The sequence below is a fragment of the Rhizophagus irregularis genome, chromosome 30 (genome assembly GCF_026210795.1).
Source record: "Rhizophagus irregularis chromosome 30, complete sequence".
Classification (NCBI taxonomy): Eukaryota; Fungi; Glomeromycota; class Glomeromycetes; order Glomerales; family Glomeraceae; genus Rhizophagus; species Rhizophagus irregularis.
This window is the reverse complement of record NC_089458.1, coordinates 2,113,280-2,137,644: the sequence shown is the minus strand read 5'-3', so window position 1 is coordinate 2,137,644 and position 24,365 is coordinate 2,113,280. Positions and strand designations below refer to the sequence as shown.

Here is a 24,365-nt window from a genome sequence, read left to right as displayed (position 1 = left end):
ATGCATCATCAGTGACAATACGTGAACGTTTATTAGGCGCGCCAGCGGTAGTCGTGGGAGACAAAGGTCGGTCTCCAGAAGGAGTAGAAGTAGTAGGACGCGGTGGCGGTGGAATATCCGGGTTAATAACAGAAGGAGCTGGAGGTGTAGACATAGTAGAAGCTCAGTAAAGAGGAAGGCAACTGAAGAAATATTAGTATTTAGAACGAGCACTTAGAAATTTTCGAACGAAAATTTCAAAAATAAATTTTTATTAGTATTTTCAAAAATTCAGGAAAGAGTTGCGGTGATCCTCCATATTTGGTGATTATAAAGAGATGTGACTATATAAAAAATTTCTTATATTTGTATATCATAATTCTGGCCAAAAATTAACATAATTTTAGCCAGAATTATACTTAATATTTATTGTATCGTAACTTCGCCAATATTAATCGTAGAGAGATGATCTTACCGCCATTCGATTCGTCTTAATGAGACGGTTCTAATGGTATAAAATACGTCGAAATCCAATCACTAGATTAATTTCCGAAATTAAAAAAATATTAATGGTTTTGTGTAATAACTCTGTCAATATTGATCCTAGAAAGACGATCTTACTACCATTCGATTCGTCTTGATGAGACGAATCTAATGGTATACGATACATCGAAATCCAATCACTAGATCAATTTCAGAAATTAAAAAATATTAAATGGTTTTTAAGTAATAACTCCGTCAATATTGATCACAGAGAGATGAGCTTACCACCATTCGATTCGTCTCGGTGAGGCGATTCCAACGAGCTATAAATCGTCGTTTTACAATCACTAGGTACTGAGAAATCTAGCAAAATGTTAAATGGCGCAGTAAACATAAATCAAGAAATATTATAATGCCGATGTTTAACATTTTGTTGAATAACTCGTCAGCCAGTGATCGGAAAAGAATAAAACTAAAAACTAACTCTCTCCCGTTCTGCTCACTTGACAATATTTACGAAAAAATAAAAAATTTTTTCGGAGTTTTTTATTACTTTTTCTTTATATTTTCTTTATTTTAGATAACTACGACACTCTATAAAATGACTACAGACAACAAGAAGAAAAATAAAAAGTCTAACAACGATACTACTTCTAAACGTCCTGCCTCTAGCTCTCCAACTGGCAACGTTTCTGGTCAAGGTTCCTCTATGTCTAGCCCTTCGAACACTCCACCTTCGACCACCTCTACTAATAAACGTACCAGAGTCAGTGCTGATGACTCTGTCATGGATGTTGATAAACCTCTCACGCCTTCTGGCCCTGTTGAGACAACTTCCGCTGAGATACCTTCTCAACCTGCTACCTCCTCTCTTGACGCTTCTCAGCACGCACCTGCTAATAATAACGATAAAGGCAAAAGCCCTGAAATTACTCCCGCAGTCTCCTTCCCTGAACGTGCTGCCTCTCCGGACGTGTCCCAAGCTGCAGTACAATCTCAACCTACACTCTTCTACGCCTCGGCCGCTCCTAATGACGTCGATGGCTTTTGGAATCACTTCGCTTCGAACCGCGACGCGTGCGACGCGGTTGATCGACAACTTTCCTTGTTCTCCTCTTATGGTAGTCGTGCCACGTGTAGTGGATCCAACGATTTGAAGAGGATCATCGTACATTTCCGAAAAAAGGATGATCTTGACAAAGCCACAGCCTCCCCTATGGATTCTTTGTTTGGCTTGCATTTCCATGCATATGACCCCCAGGCTATTAAGGCTGATGAACACGCGCGTACCCTGGTGGTTACCGATATCCCCCTTTTTCTATCTGACGCTCTTTTGCGTGGTACCTTTTCTCGTTACGGCAATATTACTCGTTGCCATACCCGTTTATCTAAACTTTATCGTACTGCATACATTACTTTTGAATCTACTGGTGCTTTACAGAACCTTGACTCTACCTGGGGCGTCCTTTGTGGAGGACATTGTTTACGCATCTGCCCCACTACTTTCTCTCCTGACCAACGCGCTGAAAGACGCGCTCATGTTGCTTTACTTGCCGGTCTCCCGCGTGGCACTATAGCGGTCGATCTTGCTGAAATTGCCGAAGAAATTTCCGCTAAATCTATCAATGTTCCCTTCTCTATGAATTCTTACAATCCCAAACCTTACGCCTATTGCCATTTTGCCTCTGAAACAGCTATGGAAAATGCTAAATCTATTTCATGTGCCCTCAAGAAAGTTGGCCTTACCTGGCACTCTCCGGATGAAGTCACTTCTCTCTGTCATCGATGTGGTCGCCCTAATTGTAACCCTGATCGATGTGGTTCTTCATCTAGATCTAATCGCCCTCCTCGCCCTTGGCAATCTAATGATAAATTACGTGCTTTATATAACAAGCATTTACCTCCTTCTCATCCTGCTAAACGACATAACCGTTTTGCCCGCCCTGATAACAATAATGATGGACAAAGCTCGTACCAATGCTTCTCGCCATCGCTCTAAATCCAGACCTAATACCCGACAACAATCTCGTTCTCGCTCTCAACATCGCCCATGGAACCGCGACAACCTTAATCACAATAATAATAATCAACATCGTCGTATTCCTGATGCAAATGAACTTGATCACTATGCTGATGGCATGGATGTTACATACCCCTGCTCCTCCTACTGTACTTACTGATTGGAAATCTATTGGTGCTGCTCTTGAAAAAGTAGTTGCAGAATTAGCCCTTCTTACCACACAATTTGCTACCATGAACAGCCGCATCACTAATTTGGAATCTGCGATGGCTGCTCGTGCTCCTGTTCCTGGCCCTTTTGTCACTAAACCTCCTTCCTACATCCCTTCCTCTATGCAAGGATGGGATGATACAGTGAATCGAAATGATAATAATATCCTCGTTGATGTTAATTCTCCTCCTTTGCAATCCACAAGTGGGTTTTCCCCGATTCCTCATTTTGCTCCCATTCCACCTTCCAACGTCGCTCCTTCCTCCCCTATTGATATGGAACAGCGTCTCTCCTCTCTTTCCGATACTGTTGCCTCTTTGGCTGGCTCGATTAAAGAAGGAATCCAACAAAACAACCTTATCTTAGCTCGGCAACAAGGCCAAGCTAATCAATAATTGTTCTCTTTTCCCCCCTTCTTTATTACCGATTTATCAGTGTGTAATAATGATGGACAACAATAAACATAATTTTTCCCCTCACCCCTCTCCCCTTATTAAATTTGGTCAATTAAATGTTAATGGTTTATGTTCCCCAGTTCGACAACAACATTTGCTTAATTTTTTTCTCCACTCCTCTTTTGGTGCTTTATCTATTAATGATACGCGTCTTTCCCCTTCAAATGCTAAATTTATTTTTAAAAATGAACACTCCCAACATCACTTTAAGTCCTATTGGGCTTGTTCATCTTCTTCTTCTCGCCCTCATGATGGTGTTGGTATTTTGTTACGAAATCCCCTTCATAAACATGTTCAAACAATTGATTCTTGGAACGGTCGACTTCTTAAATTAGATTTGTTCTTTCATCAAACAAAAATTTCTATTATTTCTATATATTATCCCCCTTCTGGTTCTGTTCATCAATCTATTTGCAATGATCTTTTTGCCAAACTTCTTTCTTGGCTCGATTATGCCCGAGCTAATAATTATTTTGTAGTTATTCTTGGCGATTTCAATGCTGATGTCATCGCTCATTCTAATTATTCACATAATCATTTTAAGCTTCTTCGCTTGCTTTCTTTTCGGTTTTTTACTGATCATCAAGCTCACTCTACTACAAATGGTCCTGATCCCACTTTCTTTCATGATAATGGATCCTCTAGACTGGATTATATTTGGTCTTCACCTGGTTTTCCTGCCCCTGGTCTTTTTTCGCAAGTGGTTACTTGCCCGGATCTCCTTGATCGTCCTTTTACCGATCACAAAGTTCTTACAACTATCTTTGATTTCAGTACTTGTCTGGCTATTTTAGCCAAATCCCGTCTTAAACAAAAGAAAGAAATGCGTACTATTTTTTCTTATACTTCCACTTCAGTTGAACAATGGAATAATTTTACCACTGAAGTAGATGATTCTCTTGGAGTATATTTAGACAAACAATATCATCCTAATTTTGATTTCTCCTCTCTTTCTCTTGATCGTATGTGGCATGCATTGAAAGCTGCCATAATTAGTGCTGCAATTGAAACTTTACCTTTTCGAAAAGTCTCCAACACACACCGACATTCGTACTCTCCTGAATTAACTAAACTTATTGCTATTAACAAGTTTTTAGATCGATTTTTATATCGCCTTACTACTCGTCGTTCTAATCGGCCTACTCAGATTGCGCAAATGACTGCTGCCTTGCCCTCCCATCTTGAAAATCTTGCAACCTTACTTCCTGATTATTCAGTTCCTACCTATTCTACAACCCCTGCATCTGTATTTAAATCGTTTTTACGATCACAGAAGAATTTAGTTTCTGCCTTTTTATCTACTAAATTCGCCCAACACCTTACGGACTCAGTGGAATATTATACTGCACTACGTGACGAACACTTTTCGACCTCGCTTGGCACCTTTATCGATTCTGCCCTATCAGTAGAAAAACGCTCGATTGTTCTTGACCGTGTTCTGGTCGTTTTGGATTCAACTCCTACATTATTAACGGATCCTTCGGATATTAAACAAGCTGCTATTTCTCATTTTCAGTCAATTGTTTCTCCTCCGTTGGTCCGCTATTCTTCCATCACTTCATTTCCCGCCCGATGGCAACTAGCTTACACTCCTCTTACACACGTGTCCGCTTCACTATATGATCCTGTTTTGGCACCTATTTCGCTACAAGAATGGTCTACTGCGATTTCCTCCATGCCAAATAACAAAGCTTCCGGCCCTTCAAAAATCTCTTATGAGATGATTAAACATCTGTCCGGTGAAGCCTTGGATTTCTCTCTTTTACTGGCCAATACCTGCCTTTCTCGCGGTGATATTCCTGCTGACTGGCGTGAAGCTGTGGTTTATCCTATTCCTAAACCTCACGAATTTGATGCTCAACTTAAGAACACTCGACCTATTACTCTTCTGGAAACAGTTCGAAAATGTGTAGTTAAGGTCGTCACGAATCGTCTCTCCAACATTCTTGCCTGATAATAAAGTTCTCCAAGGTGGTAATTTTGCTGGCTTACCTGGTGGTTCTACTGATGTCCCTATCAAAATGCTTGATGCGATTATCCATCAACATAAACATGACTCTACTGATGATCAGGAACTATGGATCGTTTCTCAAGATATCTCTAAAGCTTTTGATTCTATGGATTTAAATATGCTTAAATTAGCTTTAGATAGGTTACATATCCCTGCACTTTTAGTACGATTTATTTTAAATCTTTTTACACGACGAAATAATAAGATAATTACTTGTCGTCGGCGATACAGCTGCTTATAGAGTACATGTTGGTATCGATCAAGGAGAAATCATTTCCCCTCTTCTTTGGGTTATTTATTTGGATCCCTTACTTACTGTTTTGAATCAAGAAGCACGAGATCCTTTTATTTTAAAATCTTCAGCTCTTTTAAATTATTCTCCACTTGAATTTGAACAATGTTCTTTACCAGTTTCACATTTAACGTTTATGGATGATTCTACACTTATTGCTTCTTCAAAATCTGGAATAGAAGATCGTCTTTCTATTACTGCTGAATTTTATACTTTAAATAATGTTCAAGCTAATTCAGCTAAATATGTTCTTCTTTCCTCTTCTTCCCCTTCTTCAACGATTATTTTTGATCTTACACCTTCCTTTTTAGTTTCTGATTTGTCTCTTTCCCTTTCCTCTTTATCTTTACATGCTTCCTTTCGCTTTTTAGGCGTTTGGTTTTCTTTGTCCGCCTCTTCTGATTTTGTTCTCAAACAAGTGCGCTCCATGGTTAAAGATATGGCAGCTCTCCTGGGACCGAAGAAATTATTAGCACAACATGTGGCCTATCTTTATAATGCTGTCCTTCTTCCGCGATTGGAATTTCGTCTTCAAACTACCCTTTTCTCTGAAAGTACTATTCAATCAATAGTTAAACCTATGTTTTCAGTACTTCGTAGAAAAGCTGGACTTGCTGCAACTACTCCATTGGCTTTGTTATTTCTTAAACTTCCTTTTTCGATTCAGAATGCTTTTTATCGATTTCTTTCTTCCCATATTGCATCTTGGCAAAAAATTTTCATTCACCCTGACTTCAAGGATTTTGCCCTTTATGCTATCTCCTATCTTCAAGGATATTTGGGTGCTGAAAGTTGCCCGACTACTATTACCTTAGAACCATGGTCACAGATCGTTTCTTTGCGAACGCACACTTTGTTTAATTCGTTATTATTTTCTTCGCGTTTAAACATCACGTGGTCTCTTTCCTTCCGGCCTCCGAGGCATGATCTACAACTTGCTCTGCCACTCCGATCTATTCTACCTCATTCCATTTTTCAATCGAGTTGGAAACTTTGGAAAAACTTGAATATATTTGTGCTCGCTCAGTTGGTTTCTCCTTGTGGACGTTATCTTATGAATTGGCCTGACCTTCGTTATCTTGGCATCGTTGGTCGTAAAGGACGGATCCCTAATTGGTTTACTTTTATCAATAATAATTTCCTCTCTTCTTCTTCTTCTACTTTACTTTTATCTTCATATTTTATTAATTCTTCTTTTACTTTAGCTTCTCCTTGTTTATTAGATCATACTGTTAAAGATTATTCTTTTTATCCTCAATGGGCTATTAATCTTGACTCTGCTACTCAAACTTTATCTGTTGGTCGTGTGTGTATCACTTATAAGAAACAAAACTCGGCTATTATGTCTCATTGGCTTCCTGTATCTACCTCGGCTGATGAACGATCCTATGACCCTTGTCCCGGTTGTGCTCTTAACATTCCCGCCTTATCCATGAAATCTGCCATCAGACAACGCTGTAATAGCGAGAAATGCTTTTTTAATGTAACTCTATCGGATACTGTGGGCTATCCTACCAGAAACGCCAAAGTTTTCGCGGCTTATCTTCCCATTACTCTATCTACTTCATGGAGTTATGCGACTTCCTTGGCTCTTGTTCATTTTTCGAACGCGTCTCCCGCTCTTTCTCCTCTCTTTAAGGATAGAATCGACAGAATTGAAGACACTATCTTACCACTTTCTGTGCAATCTTTGTACACAGATGGTTCGTTCCATCCTGCCAATGATTCTTCGCCCTCTTCCATGACTTCTGCTTGGATTGCTTTTGATGATGTTGGACTTGTTCTGGAATCTTCTTCCATGCATCTCCCTTCTTACTTTCCTTCAGCTTTGCGTTCCGAAATTTCTGCTATACTTTTAGGATTGAACGCCCTTTCCCGTGATTCATCAATCTCTATTCATACTGATTGTAGTCAATTAATTTCACTGTGGACACGGTTTGTTGATGCTCCCTTCTCACCGAAGTTGCTCCGAGAACCTAATCATCTTCTTTGGCTTTCTATTCGACACCTTATCATGGAGCGTAATCTTCATGTCGATTTGAATAAAGTCCCTGCTCATGGTGATGATATCTACAATATACAAGCGGATTCTTTGGCAAAAGATGCTCATTCGTCTTTACAACCCACTGCTATACCTTCAGCATTTTGTTATGCTCCATGCTTGTTGACTTTTAACTCGCGCCTATTGACGTGAATATTCGACATTTTCTCCGCTCTATTGCAGATGCTCGTGCTCTTTTATCTTTCTGTTCACTAGCACGTTTTACTGCTCTTGGTTCTCCTTCACTTTTTGATTGGGCTGGTATATACTTTTGCCTTTCACAAATTAAAGGTTTCGCTTCACATAGGAATGGTCGTCCTGAATTTTGGATCTTCCGCATTAAACTTCTTTTGGACATGTTGCCTACCTTAACTACTCTTCAACAACGCAAACCTTACTTATATTCTCCTGACTGGCTGTGTCCGCAGTGTAATTCTGCTCCTGAAGACTTGAATCATCTTTGGACTTGTCCTTATATTTTACCGGAATTAAATCCTTGTTTAACACACCGGTCTGAAGTCATTAAATTTAGAGATTCTTGTTTATCTTCCTTTCTATCCTTGAAATCTTTGGATATTTCTTTTCAAACTGAATTTTTTGCTTTGGAATGTTGGAACTATGAAGCTCCTTCTTTATCCTGTCTTTGGCTTACTCGAGGATTGTTGCCTGCACATTTAACGACATTTTTGAATCAACACTTCTCTCTCTCGTTATATACAAGACTATTTCTCCCCTTCTTAATGACTTCCAAGTCGAATTATATGGTGAAATTTGGCTATGCTGGAATGTTCTTTTTCATGCTTGGGAAGAGTCGCAGGGTATCTCGGCTGCTTCCAAATTACGTGGCCCATCTATAAATTCTTTTCCTATTACTACTTCTCCAAAACAACACAACTCTTCTTTGGCGTCAGTCTCTCAGGATTCCTGGATTTCTTGGATATCCTCTTCTATAATTCAGGGTGGATCTTGGATCTCGCACTTGGATTTTCTGCGCCGCTTAACAGTTCAACCTCTTAGGATTTCTTTCTGGTAACGGACTGGATTTTTGGATGTTGGATAGTTGACTCACACTGGCCTTCGGGTAAAGTTGGGGTATGCGATTCTGTAATAGTTCAGTTTTTCTTTGCTTTAATTTTATTTTAGTATAGATTTCTTTACTTGTATGAGTCGTGAAGCTACTCTTTTTATTTTTTATTAGTTTATTTTCTTATTTTTGTAATATTGTTCGATTATATTTTCGAAGTCCAAAGTATAAATAAAAGATAAAGTCATAAGACTGTTTGTACAGGAAAAGAATAAAACTACCACCATTCGATTCGTCTCAGTGAGATGATTCTAACAAGCTATGATACATCTTTGTACGATTATTAGATGCCAAGTTATTTAATATATTCTTTATATAACTGTGATTATAAACGGTTCTTTTTAATATAAGATTTTTGAGGATAGGTGTGATAGTGACTATAGATAGATTGTGACTATATAGGATAGATTTTAATAATAAAGTGTTTTGAACATTCAACTGGTGTGACTATATAGTAGAATGTGACTATAACGGGAGTGACTATAGAGGGAGTTGACTGTAATTCTATCAATATTGAAGCTAAGAATTCGATTTTACTATCATTAGAATTCTCTCATTGAGACGAATCCAATAATATAACCGATAATTACTTTTATTTGCTTATTTATTTTTAACAGATAGTCCCAAATCATTTTCTACAAATATCATCAGACATCCAATAATTTTACTTCTTTGCTACAAAATCATTTAATTTCTAATATAATTTGTACTACATCTATTATCGTGTAATTATACCAATTTAATACATATTTAAAAAATCAAAAAATCAAAAATAAATATTTATTTTCATTGAATCATAGCTTGACTATTAAAGAAATGAAAAATAAATATGTCCTGCTTTAGTGAAATTACCATTAAAATCAATGTTTTTTTGACATGCTACCCAAATTATTTTGGACTGCCGTAATTATAAGTAAAATCCCAAATTCAATTATGGTATCCCAAATTATTTTGGCATTTTACATAGTAAATTATATATAAACTGAATGAATTATGGCATCCCAAATGGCATCCTAAAATAATTTGGGCAGCATGTATAGTTGTTTCCATTCCACTATGAGTTGCCCACATTTGTATTTTGATTTACATTGTTTAGTAGCTCGTAAAATAGGATTTTCATCATCAGATTCAATATTATCATCATCATCACAAAGTATAACATAAATACGTTGTTGTTGTTCATAAAATTTAACCTCCCATTTCTGTATATCTAAAATATTTGCCAGCATCTGATTTGCTGAAACTTCACGAAATATATATTTGTAAAAACCCTTTCTAGTTGAATAATAATGTATATAATTTTTAAACACTGCGTAAAATTGACTTTCAGTAGCAGGAACAGAAACTGTTTGTTTGCCTAATTGTTTATAACCTCTTGGTAGTTTCTTACGAATATAATAAACTAAGATACCTTTAAATTGTTATGTAGTATTTTTAGGCAAAATGTTAAGATCTGAACGTAAAATATTGTATTTTTTAACAACATTAAGATGTCTTGTCAAACCACTTTTTTTTTAAAATAATTTTTTGCATACATTACACTCAAACCTTAAATCAATAGTAGCTGTTAGAGTTATTGGAGTTATTGGAGTTATTGGAGGTGAAACAATGCCGTTGGAGACTTCAATTTGATTCATACTACTTAAAATACAAAATAAATAATATAAGTATATGAAGTTTTGAAAAATATTAAGCTAAGTATGATTTGTATAGATTACCTTTGGAAGAGATGGGGTTTATAACGAGGAGATGGATTTGACGTGACAGTTGTTAGTAAATTTTTTTTTTTAGGGTTTTTTTTAGTGTGTGAGTCGAGTGATGGACATATGATGTAGTGTAATAATTACAATAGTCACATGCAATTTCAATAGTAATTTGGGGTCTCTAATTTAGGTCTAATGCTAATAATAAGCCGATATGCTATTTTTAAAAAATCAATGATCACTCGGGTGATAAAGGAGGTGACAGGTTAGGTACTGCAGTTTTTGTAGTATGCCAATCAAGGTGGTCACATGTTGAACTATCATTGGATTGACTTATCTAGGTAGATTTTAGGTCGAAAGATTGTTCACAATGAGGTGAATGTCCTCCGTTTGGAATCGTTCACAATGAGGTGGGTGTTCCTTCAGGATTGCATGATACTAAAAAGTTTCCTATCAGCTGGACTGCATACCACTAAAAAGTTCTCTGAAGCCTTTGTGAAATAGGTTTGTTATCCATAATATGTAGTCAAATAGGGGAAATTGAATTTTGTGCGTTTTTGATGGTGCTAATGATATTTGGCAATGGGGTTCTTTGATCTTTAAATGTAGCGAGGTCTCGCTGGATACGTATAGCATAGTCGACTTTACCTTGTTTGAGATATAACTTGGGGGAGTAGCTGTAGTAATTTATATAGAGAGGGTGTTAGGTTTATAATCTTAGCATTTTCTTTTATGTAATTTCTTTATGGAAGATTATTTGTTCTTGTATTAGTTAGTTCTGCACTTTGTTGTAATTTTTTCTTGAATACCTGGTATTCTCTAAAGTTACTTGTGGCAAAAATTAATAAAATTCAAGCACAAGCTATGTTTAACTAACTAAAAATCAAATTATCCCATTTTAAATCTATACTAATTTGCTAAAACTCAAAATATGAGTTATAGTAAAATTCTAAATAATATAGGTTTAAATTTGCTTAATAAAATATAATTTCAGTAACAATCTTTTTTTTTTATTATCAATAAAAAATAATTAATATAAATTAAACTATTAATTTTTATAATTTATAATTAAAAATGTGTAAATTATAGATAAAATAATAATTAATAACAATAATAAATTAAATATAAATAATTATTAAAAAAATAAAATGTTGCGAAACTAATCGGACAGTTTTTGGTCTGCATTATGCTTAATTTTGACCAAAATATAACCCGGACCCCGAAACTAATATTTTTAAAAATATTATCAATAAAAGTTAAAAAAAAAAGGATAAGTTAAATTCAAAAAAAAAGTACCAATTTGCTCAAATATAAAATATGACTTTGTAAAATTAACACAATTTGCCAAAACTCATAATTATGACTATTAATTAATTTTCAATCAATTTGCTCTATCTAAAATTATGAGTTTAACCTAATTTTGATTGAATTTGCTAAAACTCAAATGTGAGTTATATATGTGATGTCCGGGGACCTACTATAACTGTACGAGAAAACAACCTTCTGGTACTGATGTATAACTTGCAAAACGAAAAAAATTTTTATTGATACCCAAATTCCAATACAAATCCAGAATAGTGGAAGTATATTGTGAGAAATAAATGATGCCATATGAAATTGCTTGATATAATTCATTTTTTGATTTTAGGTTACCCACGAACATACCAACAACAATGGCGAATACAATTGTATTTCCAAGTAGTTTCATGACAATACTCTATTAAATAAGATGTAAAAAATTGAGAATACGTAGAATCTATAAGTTATTTAAGTGAAAAATCTTTGCGATGAATATAAACAAAAGCAAATTATAGAAAAACAAAACAAATCATACTCCTTTTCTACGAGCTTGCAAATTACATTCTTGGATCGATTTTAGATAAGCTACCTTGTCTTCATTATTATTAAGATTATTGTAAAACAGACGCGAATAATCACTCAAATTATTAAGAGTCACTCATAAATCATCTGTCAAATCTGGTCCAGTTGAATCATCTGATGGTCCAGTTGGAGCAGGTGTTTTTGCAGAACTTTTTACATTTTTATTTGCATTAGTTGCAGAGCCTTCCGGTTCTGCATTTTTATTTGCATTAGTCGCAAAACCTTTTTCTAATTGTATATCTGAAATGACAGAATATTGTTATTAGCAAATTAAATAAACTCTATACATTCCCTAGATCTTACCATCCATATCGTTTAATTAAAAATATTATATTAGAGTTAGCTTATAAATTTTCAAGTTGAATAAACTTAATTTTGCTTAGCTAGTTGGTTTATAAGATATGATTGAGGTTAACGTTAAGGAAGTGAGAAGGAAGTGATTGGAAGTGATTGATTTTTTTAAATCAACAGAGAAATGCCCGTCATCAAACGTCATATCATGTGATTGTAGTTTAAGATACTTTTATCTAGGGGATACCCACCTTTTTATATAATTCTCAGAGAATACACTTTTAGGGTTAAATTGATCGCATCACGAAAATCTGGCCTCTTTTTAGTAATAAATACGTAAGAATTTAGAAAAAGTTTGAGAATAAATTATTATTTTTTCCCATAAATAAAATAGTGATCCGATCCTATTTTTGTTCAACCTATAATTTTCAAGAGGATTTATCAACGGATCAATCCTCTTGAAAATTATAGGATGAATATCGGATCACTATAATAAAGTATGATAAAAGTATTTTGATATTTTAAATGTATCTTAATTATATTTCAAAAAAAAAATAACAAGTAATTAAATTTATTATCATCAAATTTATAATCAAATTTATCATCAGATCAAATTAATTAATTATAATTCTTTTTATTATTATTAAAAGAAAAAATTGTTTGTATTATAATATCTTTAAATTCATCATCATCTTTATGTATATTTAATTAATTAAAGTTATTAAACTAATTTTACTAATTAAAAAAAAAATAAATAAATAAAATAAAGGAATATGTTTTGCGATATGTCGCTTTGTCGGTCATTTTTATCACGTGACTTCGTTAAGATTTCCCATTTTTTAAAAAATCCTGGCGTGAGACCTTATGTCGCATTATGTGCAACATGTATATGAAACTCATTCAATATGCGAATTTTGCCCATCATATTAGTTTGTATGTGAAAAGAAGCTAATTTAATGTAAGAATTCCAATCAATAAATTTGAAATTAGACCGGGAGAAAGGATATATATATATCTTCTGATTGGCTAATCTAAGAAAAATTTGAAAAATCACGTGATTCTAACCTATTATATTTATTTTTAAAGAAGCATTTTCAAGAATGGAGGAAGATTTTTCGTTAAACATATTTGTAACACCTATCGATTTAAAGATTTAATTAATTTTTAAAGAATGTCATCTTCATCATCACTATCATCGACATCGACATCGACATCTTCATCTTCATCTTCATTCATCTTCATCGTTATCTTCATAAAATCATGGAGCGTATTTTTTTAGTGTCTCTATTATCCTGTCCGTCAATAGTATTCCAATCTTTATATGTCTAAAAATCGATTTAATAAAAGCTTTTACAATATTTTTGTTTGTTGATTAGAATCTTTTTTCTAACAAAATTCTTTTTTTAAATCATTGAAGAAAAATACAATCACAATAATCAATTAATCATGTAAAGTCCTATTTAGGAAGGCAATATATCATAATAACTAAAAAATTGCTCATTATAATTGCGAAGTCCTATTTAGGATAATAACGGGATAATAACGAAATTATCCTAAATAGTCGCTCTTTTCAGGGAAATACTTGGCACATTATTCGGGCATGTAAATATTCTGGTAATATTTTTTATTCTCGTTTTCTAAAAATGAAATTTACCGTAATTACTTATTAAGTAATCAATATCAATTGTATTGCGATTTTAAAGAGATTAAGTGTGTCACCGCATTTTTTATTGATGACATCATTGACAATTAACGCGCAGTATACCAAAGTAATACCACATTTCATAGAAGGTAAGTTATTTTTATAACCCATTCAAATCCGGATTGAGGAATAATAATAATATCATTGCGGTAAATAATTAAATAATTGATGGGATCAAATGACAAAATAAATGACAAAATAAAAAAAGGATAAAAAACTACATAAATTATTTATTATTTATTATATTAAAATTATAAATAACTTTTTTTATCAAAGTTGTATTAAAAGAAGAAAAGAAGAAAAAAAAAAATTTTTTTTTTTATATTACCAGATAACTAACCGGATTTAGTCCATTTAATCCGAAAAAATATTCATAAATCAGGTTTTGGATTTTTTAATTAATTGATTTATTAGTGGACATCATACAGGTTTTTTTTTTTATGATAAGAAGAATTTAAATTATTTTTATTTTTATTTTTTTTTAACCATTAAAAAAACGAATTTACAAGGTTTTGCATTTAATTTAACATATAAAGGTATAATAATTATAATAGGTTAAAGATATGATTGATCATTTGATCATGGGGCAGACTGACTTGTTAAAGGGGTCAAGTCATACGGGAAAAAAGTATCAGATTTTAGAGTATTTTTTTCAATCCACACGACAAAATCATGCAAGTACTGCTGCATTCGATAATTATTTTATTTTAAAAAAAAAAATTATGGGAAATAATTGGATTTAATTTTATTAAATAAAAAAAGGTAGAAATAATTTAATTGGAATTATGTCGTGATCGAAAAATTATTAATTCTCAAAGTTTTTTTTAAAAAAAATTTTATGAAACTGGTAAATTTATATGCATGAACGTTTCATGTAATAAAAATTGTACAGTCAATCGTTACATTAAAAATGCAAAGATAATGCAAAAGGTCATGATTACCAGTACATTCAAATTACGGTACATGGTACATTCAAACTACATTCAAAATACAGTTACATTCATTAAAAAAAGTTCTCATGGATCGCAAAAAACAAAAGCTCATTACTAAATGAATTTTTTTTTAAAAAAAAAAGAAATGAAAGAAAAAGAAAAAATGATTATGTAAAAAAAGCTGTTCATCTTTCCGGCACTCCCACAATTAATAATTTTAATGTCTTTACCGGTATATATATTATATATATATCACTTCCACAATTAAAAACTTTAATGTTTTGTCTTTCCGGCACTTAGATAACTAAAAAAACTTTAATGTAAAGGATAGGATGTTCATCTCTTCAGAACTTTCTATGCCTATTTTTTTTTGTTTACAACATCGATTAAAATGATTAAAATAAAAAAATAAAAAACAAACAAATTCAAAATTTAAAAATTCAAAATTTTGTTTTTTTTTTTAATAAATTGATTTTTTAATTCAAGTTTTTTTTTTATTTTTTTAATAAAGTAAAAAATACATTTGACATTTTCTATATTAAAAGTGAGTTAAAAATATACATATACAAAAAAAAATTAAAATATTAAATTATTCTTATAAAACTTTTTTTCTTTTTTGATTCACAGGAAAAATGATTTTTTTTTTTTAAAAAATGATTAATAAATATACAAAATGCCTTTTTAACCATTCTATTTAAACTTCAATTGCCTTTGTTGATGACTTCTTCTTAAAAGCCAATAAAACTCTTGACATGATCACAACTTTACGAACTTTTGAAATATTACCAACAATTCTTGCATGATTAATTGCATAAGCTTTACGATCTTGTAATTTGGTTCTTCTTGTTTTTGATGGCCATAATTTGGCTGTAAGTTCAAATGACCAATATCTGAATAATTGTACTTTAACGAAATCTAAGAATACAAAGTATCCTAATGAAATACAGATGATGGTAACTCCCCAACCCCATCCAATTTTTGGTGTAAGTAATCCGTAAATTGAAATAAGCATAGCAAATACTTGTGTACCTAAGACTGCAATTATGAATGTAATTGATGGAATATTTTCCCAAAAGTATCCTGAAAGACGTGTTGAGAAAATGACGAAATGAGGGCATGATGAAATGTGAAGATACATGACAGTTGCTATTTTTTCGGAATCAAAATGGAATACATCTTTTGCAATATAATAATGTGCGAATGAAGCCGCTGTTAACAAAGTACCCAAAACTAATGATAATGTGATTAACTGTCCAAGACGCCATTTATCAGGTTTTTGTGAAATTTTAGCATTATCAACTGCGATTACGAGAGTGGCTGCATCATTCAATAAGGCGATTAAAATAAGTAAAATAGCACTCATTTGCCAATCCTCAATCAATGTGATACAGAAAAAGAACATTAAAAAGTGAACAGTTGATGTGATACGATAAAGAGCATAAGATCTCATACGTTGAAAGATTGCTCGAGATGTGGTGATACCATCAACAATAGTAGAAAGTCCTGGTGCTAATAAAACGATATCAGCTGCTGATCTAGCAGCATCTGTACATCCATGTACGGCAATACCAACATTTGCTTTCTTTAAAGCTGGAGCATCATTTACACCATCTCCAGTCATACCAACAAGAAGTCCACGTTTTTGTAAAAGTTCTACAACACGATATTTATGTTCTGGAATAACTTGAGCGAAACCATCAGCACGTTCACAATGTTGTGTTACTTCTTCATCAGATTTATCAGGATCAACAAGATGTCCTGCATCTAAAATTACTCTACTCATTCCAAGACGATGAGCTACTTCCTTAGCAATAATCAATTGATCACCAGTAATCATTTTAACTTCAACACCATATTCATTACAACGTCTAATAGTTTCAGCTGAATCAGGACGTGGAGGATCAAGAAGTGTAATCATACCAACTAATTCATAAGTTTCAAGATCACCAGGAATAGTACGAGCAACACCAAGAGCACGTAAACCTCTTCCAGCTAAAGTATTAACAGCATGAACTGCATCATCATTACCACCAACAAGTTTAATAATAACTTGTGGAGCACCTTTTGCTACTCTAAAAACTTCATTTGTTTCATTAATAACAACTGTTGCATTTGACATTTTTGTGTTTGGATTAAAAGGAACAAATCCTGTTACTTTATACCCTGGAACTTCATGTTTGTTTGGACGTGATTTAAGAATTTCCAAATCAGTTTCAGCAGCAAAACGAACAGCAGATTCAATTGGATCATTTGCACCAGGTTCAGCAGAAAGGTAAGATAATAATAGAATATCATTCTTTGTATATCCATCACAAAGGTAAGGTTCATCAAAAGTCAATTCATTAAGAGTTAAAGTACCAGTTTTATCAGAGCAAAGAACTGAAACTGAAGCCATTTCTTCAACTGCTGTGAGACGTTTAACAATAACTTTTTTAGCAGCTAATTGTTTAGCACCAACAGCCATAGTTACAGATAAAACTGTTGGTAAACCAACAGGAATAGCAGCAACTGTTAATACTAATACATGACCAAGAACTGTAAGGAATTCACCATCAGGAGTATGACGGAATTTAACCATTTGATAAATGAAAATGATAGAGACCAAAACGGTAGTAATTAAAATCAAAAAATTTCCAATAGCATTAACAATTTTTTGAAAATGACCTTGTTCAACAGTGATTGAAATTAAATTGGCAGCACGACCGATAAAAGTATTTGAACCAGTTTTTGTAACTACAGCCAACATTTGACCTTGTTTTACGACAGAAGAAGAATAAACAGTATCGCCTTTCTTTTTCTCAATTGGAAGAGATTCACCAGTTAAAGCAGATTGATCTACTGAAAGAGTTCCTTCAGTTTCACCACCCATAACAGAAATTCCAAGAAGACGAGCATCAGCTGGAATGATGTCACCAAGACGAAGACCAATGACGTCACCAGGGACGAGATCGCCAACATCAACTTCAATGAATTGACCATCACGCCAAGCTTTTGCTTTTAAAGCGAGAGTTTGTTTTAAAGCATCTAAAGCTGATTCAGCACGTGCTTCTTCAATGAAACCGATAAAGGCATTAACGAACAATAAAGCCAAAATAATACCAAAGTCGAGCTATATAAAAAATTGAAAAAGTTTGAATATAAATTACTTTTTTTTATAATTTTATAATAAAATAAAATAAAATAATAATTACCCAATGTTTTACGACAGCAGCAAAAATACAGGCCAATTCGATCAAATAAGCAATTGCACCAGTGAAGAAAGATAAAAATTTAAGAATGGGATTCCTTTTAACTTCGGCCAATTCATTTCTACCAAAGTCAGCCATACGTTTTTGAACTTCAGCAGTAGTTAAACCAACAGCAGGATCGGTATGAAGCAAAGCTTCTAATTCAGGTGGAACATCTTCCTTCATTTCAACATGTTCGTGTTCAATGATTTCGGCACCTTTCTTTTCAGATTTTTCACTTATTCCCGCATTATTCGAGGGTGCAGAAGAAACCGTAATTTCTTCGATTTTTTCCGACGACATTATTAAAGGTATTTAATATAATTAATTTTTGATAAAAATTTTTTTTTCTTTTTTTTTTGTTTTTTACAATCTATAATTAATCTAAAAATTTTATATTTAACAAAAAAATATTTACTTAAAAAAATATTACTTTTTTTATCTTAATTTTTTTTTTTTTTAAGAGAGATTATGACTCATTAACTTATTAAAAAAGGTATAATTGGGGGAATGATAAAAATTTTTTTTTTAATTAATTTTTTTTAAAGAGAAACTTTGGAGAATTGTTTTTTTAAAGATGTTTTGTGCTTCACAAGAACATTATCTAATTAATTGAAAAAAAAAATTGAAAAAAAATTATTTTTTTTTAAAAACTTGAGAGAGACGCGGAATAACAGATTTTTATAAGAATTTTTTTATACATGATAAAATAAAGATATTATATATAAATTAGTGTTTATATTATAATTTATATTATGGTACAACGTTAAAAATAATTAAAATATTGTAATGAAATATTAAAGTAATTTCATAAATTTATAAAATGTATAACGCCAATATATTTTGTGAATCTTTTAAAGTAATTAATTGGATTATATAGATAAAAAAAAAAAAAAAACGCCTTACTCAAATACCTTCTTTGTGGAAATTTTTTACTATTTAGAGATGGATTTTATCTGATCTTCTCCAAAGAAATGCTATGCACGTGTCGTAACAAAATCTCCTTTTGGTTAATGTTTTATTAGATAACAAACATTTCAAAATAAAATATTTTATATATATATAATTTTATGCGTTTACTGTAAATATAATCCCATCTTACTAAAAATAGTCTTCCCATAAAACGCAGCGTTTCGTTATTACATATATTACAGCTTTTATAAAGCGTCATGTTTCGAAATCAAATGACTTAAATATTGAAGTATCGGAATTTTAATAATCCGATACGAATAAAAGTACAATCTTTCCAATCAGTGTTTAAAAATTTTCAAAAATTATCAAAAAAAAAATATTCGTAAAAAGGAGTAAAAAAGAACAATGAATTGAGTTATTAGATGGAAACTTTAGAAAAAGATGCTTTCTCTCATATCTATTTTTTGATTAGTTTTATTATTTAATAATAAAAAATAAAAAAAATAAAAAAAAAAATTTTTTTTTTTCTTTTTTATCGGATCTCATTTTCTTACATGATATACGGATAAAGATTTAGTATTTCGCCGTTTTACGACTAAACCCGAAAAACAATATTTATTTGTTTTTCTTAATCGATTTAATCGAATTATTTATTTTATTTCTCGCGTGGCCATTCATCCAATTGGTATGGATGAACAAAATGCCTATGATTTATCAAGGAAAGGATCAATTGCGCCCAAATTTTATATAAATAAAGTTAAAAGAAAATGTGTATCTAATCACTGAGTAAATATTCAAAAAGAAAAATGCCAAGACATCCACGAGACTCGGGATCAAATTTTTAATAATACCATTTTTTATACATGGAATAAAAAATCCAGACCAAGTATTATCCATATAAATTATTTGATTGGCCTGTTTGGAAATCCTTTCCCAGTTAAATTATGTTGTCATGTAACAATTTGTCTTGGCATGCAAATATCTTGATATCTCAAAGTTGAATTTAATCATGTAAAATGTAAATAATAAAATCGTGAAACATATTTTTTCTGCATGATCTTCGAAAATTTATTCCAGATTTGTTTGATAATTATTTTTCTCTTTATTAAAGAGATAAAAAATAAAAAAAATATTTTTTATGTATAAAAAAATATTTTTATATTTTTTAAATTATAAAATTTTTTCAAACATTTTAATAGGTAAATTAATTCCTCGGTATTTGGTAATAAAATTATTTTATTAAGTTAGTATCGATTTGATCATCGAACTCTGGAAAAATATTAAAGAAAAATAAAAAGAAAACAAATAAAGATTAGTCTCTTTTTAACAAAATGACTCTTTTCAGGGCGTATTTAAATAAATAGATGTACAATCTATTACTAGTCCCCCCCTTAAAAACCCCAAATTTGGTTATAATGATCAACAACTTTTGAAGGGTAACGGCGGTTCGGCGATTGATTATTTAATGAACCAATAATAGCGATTCATGCAACATAATAATTGGTATGTTTCGCAAAGATCCATGATAAAGGGTATTTGAATTAGTGATAATCATTTTAATTGGAATATTCGAAAAAAAATTCATTTTAATAAGTTTCATATTTACTCTTATTATATTTTTTATTTTCCATTATTAGTATTCAAATATTTAGTAATTTGGTTTCAAGATTATTAAAATCCCCTTTCCAAGTAATTAACAATGAGTAAAACATTCTAATTCCCTTTTTATTTCATCTTCCCGATTTGTTATCTTAATATTTGTTTCCGATTTTCTTTTTTTTTTCTTCTTCTTTTTATTTTTATTTCAACTTTATGTTTCGTTATTGAATTAATGAAATCCATGATAACAGTGTTGACCATGTTAACCATGTTATTTCAAAAATCTTTTCCTAATTCCTCCTATTCTCCAGGTTCAATAGCACGAGTTATTACGTCAATGTTGTAAATCCCTTCGACATCTACCGAAACTCCTGATAATTTGACGTGACTCTGCATATTCTTTATTAATATACTAGTTTCATGTATTATTATAATAATAAAATTTTCTTCACGATAAGAATTTCAAATTTGAATGACTGTAATGATCATAATCAGTTATCGCTGCATTACAATCTACCTAACATTTTTTTATCTTTTGAAGTTTTTTTACTTATATATTCCCTTTTTTTAACTAAATACAGGTAAAATCAAAAAAAATCTTTTTTAAGATGAAAATTTTTGATTATTCATTTTATATTTAATAAAATTAAAGTTAAAATTCTTTTAATTTTTGAAGTTTATCTTAATATAAAATTTACTTCTTTTCTTTCAATTTGACTTTTTTTTTTTTTTTATTTATTTATTTATTTACTTAATATTTATTTATTTGTTTGGTTGTAAATTTTAGAATATCGTGTTACCGCATATCAACGAACCCTTGCACCCTTGACACTCTTGGGATGAACTTGCACATTTTTTACTTGGGAATCAAGGGATTAAGGGACTAGAAATTGAAAATCGGATCCTATTTTTTTTCCTTCACAATTCCTTAAAATTTTTTCCTTCGCAATTTCCTTTTTTTTCTCTTTCCCGATTCCTTTTTTTTTTCTTTTTAAAAAAATCATTTCTAATTTTGGTAAAAATGATCGACACTTGGTTGGTAATTGGATACGAAAAAAAAAGTAATTTTTTTTTCGATTATTTCGATTGGATTGATTTTGTTATTGTTTTTCCGATTTTTTGATTAAAATTCCCAAATATCAAATTATTCAAATTATGTGATGGTACAATAGTACAAATAGTACAAAGAATTTTTAAATACACCATCAAGATTGCGTTATTCCATTACTATTGTTCATGCAAAACCATAAAACTTTATCAAAGATGATTGTTATTATATAATATACAGTAACCAAATTTAAATGATAAAATATCTTATCTTTGATTGTGTAGAGTCCAAAAGGTTTATATTATGTAATATTAAAGAATTAGATGATGTAATATGTCGGTCCATCCCTTGTCAATTCCGTAAAAAAAAAAATAATTATAACGTAAGTTAAAAAAGGGAAATCATAGAATGCCTGGTCCTAATATAATTTCTAGTCTTCCATATTATGAAATCAAATTACTAAAGAAAATTTCACGTTGGAGTTTCAGCCGTTCTGGATATTTGTAATTCCATATTCGAATCTGGACAATTTCATAAACTAACTCTAGCCAAATTTGAATTTGAAATTTCAAATATTAATATTCGGAATAATTTTTTTTTATAAAAATCCCTGTTTGTTAAAATGGCCGATTTCTCTAAAGTTATTTGATTTTGTTTGAGGTATTGTCGTATTGATAGTAAAAAGTTCATACGATAACCAAATATTTTCTATGCAAATCATTGTATTTTTGAATTACAAAAAATTGTTAACTAAAAAAACCAAAGATAATATTATTCTATAAAAAATTTATAAATTTATTAGTAATTAGATTTATTAATAATATATATATATAAATTATTTCACTGTATTATAATAATTATTATGTAATATTATAAATTATTATTACTACTATTAAGCATAATTTCCATTTTTAATATATTAAACTTATTTACAAAAAAAAATAATATATATATATATATATACTGTATAATACAAATATTTAAACTATATTCAATATTAATAAATAATAGAATTTAAAATAATATATATATATAAACATTATCAATTGCATTAATATTTGATAATATATTTAAAAGCTTATTTATGTAATTGCATTAAGAAATTTGGTTTGGATAATTATTTTAAGTTCTAAATTTAACTTTATTTTAATTAATTAATATTTTTAAATTTTAATTCATTATTATTACAAATAACTGTAATAATGATTAATTTATATTTAAAGTACCATATACTTCCAAAATTAAGCACCCTTTTTGACCGTAATGCTGGCTAGCAACAGCATAATGTAAGCCAAAATTTTCATAATTCTGGCCAGAGTGCTTATTTTTGGGAGGTGCTTAATATCGGAAGTATATGGTATTTAGTAAAATTTAATACTAATTTATATAAATTTTTAATAATTAAAATAAGAAAAATTGGATTTTATGCATGATGCATTTTATGCACCCCGGCATAGTTAATTTTATATGCATGTGATTTTAAATTGATAAATTTTATTTTTTTTTGTGATCCCAATATTGATCACATGATTTAAGCTTTCATCAAGCTTTTTACCCACAGTTACATATAAACTTATTTATATTTACCTTTTCTTTTCTTACACTTCTTTCTTTACTTTTCTTTTTTCATTAATTATTTACAATATTTACAATATGAGTGATAATGAATCCATGTCAAGTGATGACTCTAATACTGAACTTTTTAATAAAGAATTTCTTCAAAATATTCCTGATAATAGTTACTTATCAAGTGATGATGATTGTTTTGAAGATACTGCAGAATCAAATTCAACTTTAAAATTAAAAGTTAGCCAAACTTTTTTCTCCTGGAAGGCTGCGTTTAGCTACATCAAACAGTAGGCATATCATCAAGGTTTTTTATTCGCAAAGGAAGATCAGAAAAAGTAGACACTAAACGAAGAAACTAAATAATAGTGTGTCGTTGTAAAGGTGTATACATTAATAAATCAAAGAAAAATAAATTTAAACCATCAAAATCACAACGAACTAACTGTAAATGGCATGTTAACCTATCTTAACAAAACCCCTAATAATACTGATATAACTCATATAAGGAGTTGCGTAGAGTTTATATGAAAAAAAAATTTGAACTAGCAAATTGAATTTGCATAGATCAATTAAAAATCTATGAACTCATAATTTTGATTTGTATAGATTAATTCTAAATTCAGACTAAGAGTTTTTATATGTATAAAGATGATCATTTTTTGGGGTAAATGCAAAGTATTTTACATTATAAAAAATTTTTCATGTTGTGGCAAATTTCTTTTTTTTAAATATTTTCCATAATTTATGTTTTTTATAATTTAATAAAAGTAAATTTTACTTTTTGTTTATAATCAATTTATTTTTATTTATTGGATTTTATAAAAAATCGCCATAGCAATGTGTCGCAAGTGTCACGTGACTTTACATATGTGAATAATTTGTCATCCCGCGTCACATCCTCTAGTTTTCCATTTTTATTATTTATT

General features: G+C 30.9%; 3 protein-coding genes across 3 annotated transcripts; 1 reads left to right on the top strand and 2 right to left on the bottom strand.

Annotated features, from left to right (window-relative positions):
• Positions 1-9,588: 9,588 nt before the first annotated feature.
• Positions 9,589-10,212, bottom strand: OCT59_021869 (uncharacterized protein; the record flags this gene model as incomplete). The annotated part of the gene is made up of 2 exons (XM_025328997.1): positions 9,589-9,986; positions 10,116-10,212. The coding sequence occupies 2 exons, from the start codon at positions 10,210-10,212 to the stop codon at positions 9,589-9,591; spliced, it is 495 nt and encodes a 164-aa protein (XP_025164400.1).
• Positions 10,213-14,994: 4,782 nt separating this feature from the next.
• On the bottom strand, positions 14,995-18,614 carry OCT59_021868 (uncharacterized protein; the record flags this gene model as incomplete). The annotated part of the gene is made up of 2 exons (XM_025323130.2): positions 14,995-18,193; positions 18,276-18,614. 2 exons carry the CDS (start codon positions 18,612-18,614, stop codon positions 15,779-15,781), a joined length of 2,754 nt encoding a protein of 917 aa, XP_025164402.1. The 3' UTR covers positions 14,995-15,778.
• A 4,909-nt stretch (positions 18,615-23,523) lies between these two features.
• On the top strand, positions 23,524-23,730 carry OCT59_021867 (uncharacterized protein; the record flags this gene model as incomplete). Its single annotated transcript, XM_066146805.1, has 1 exon — positions 23,524-23,730. One exon carries the CDS (start codon positions 23,524-23,526, stop codon positions 23,728-23,730), a length of 207 nt encoding a protein of 68 aa, XP_066005909.1.
• Between the last annotated feature and the right edge of the window lie 635 nt (positions 23,731-24,365).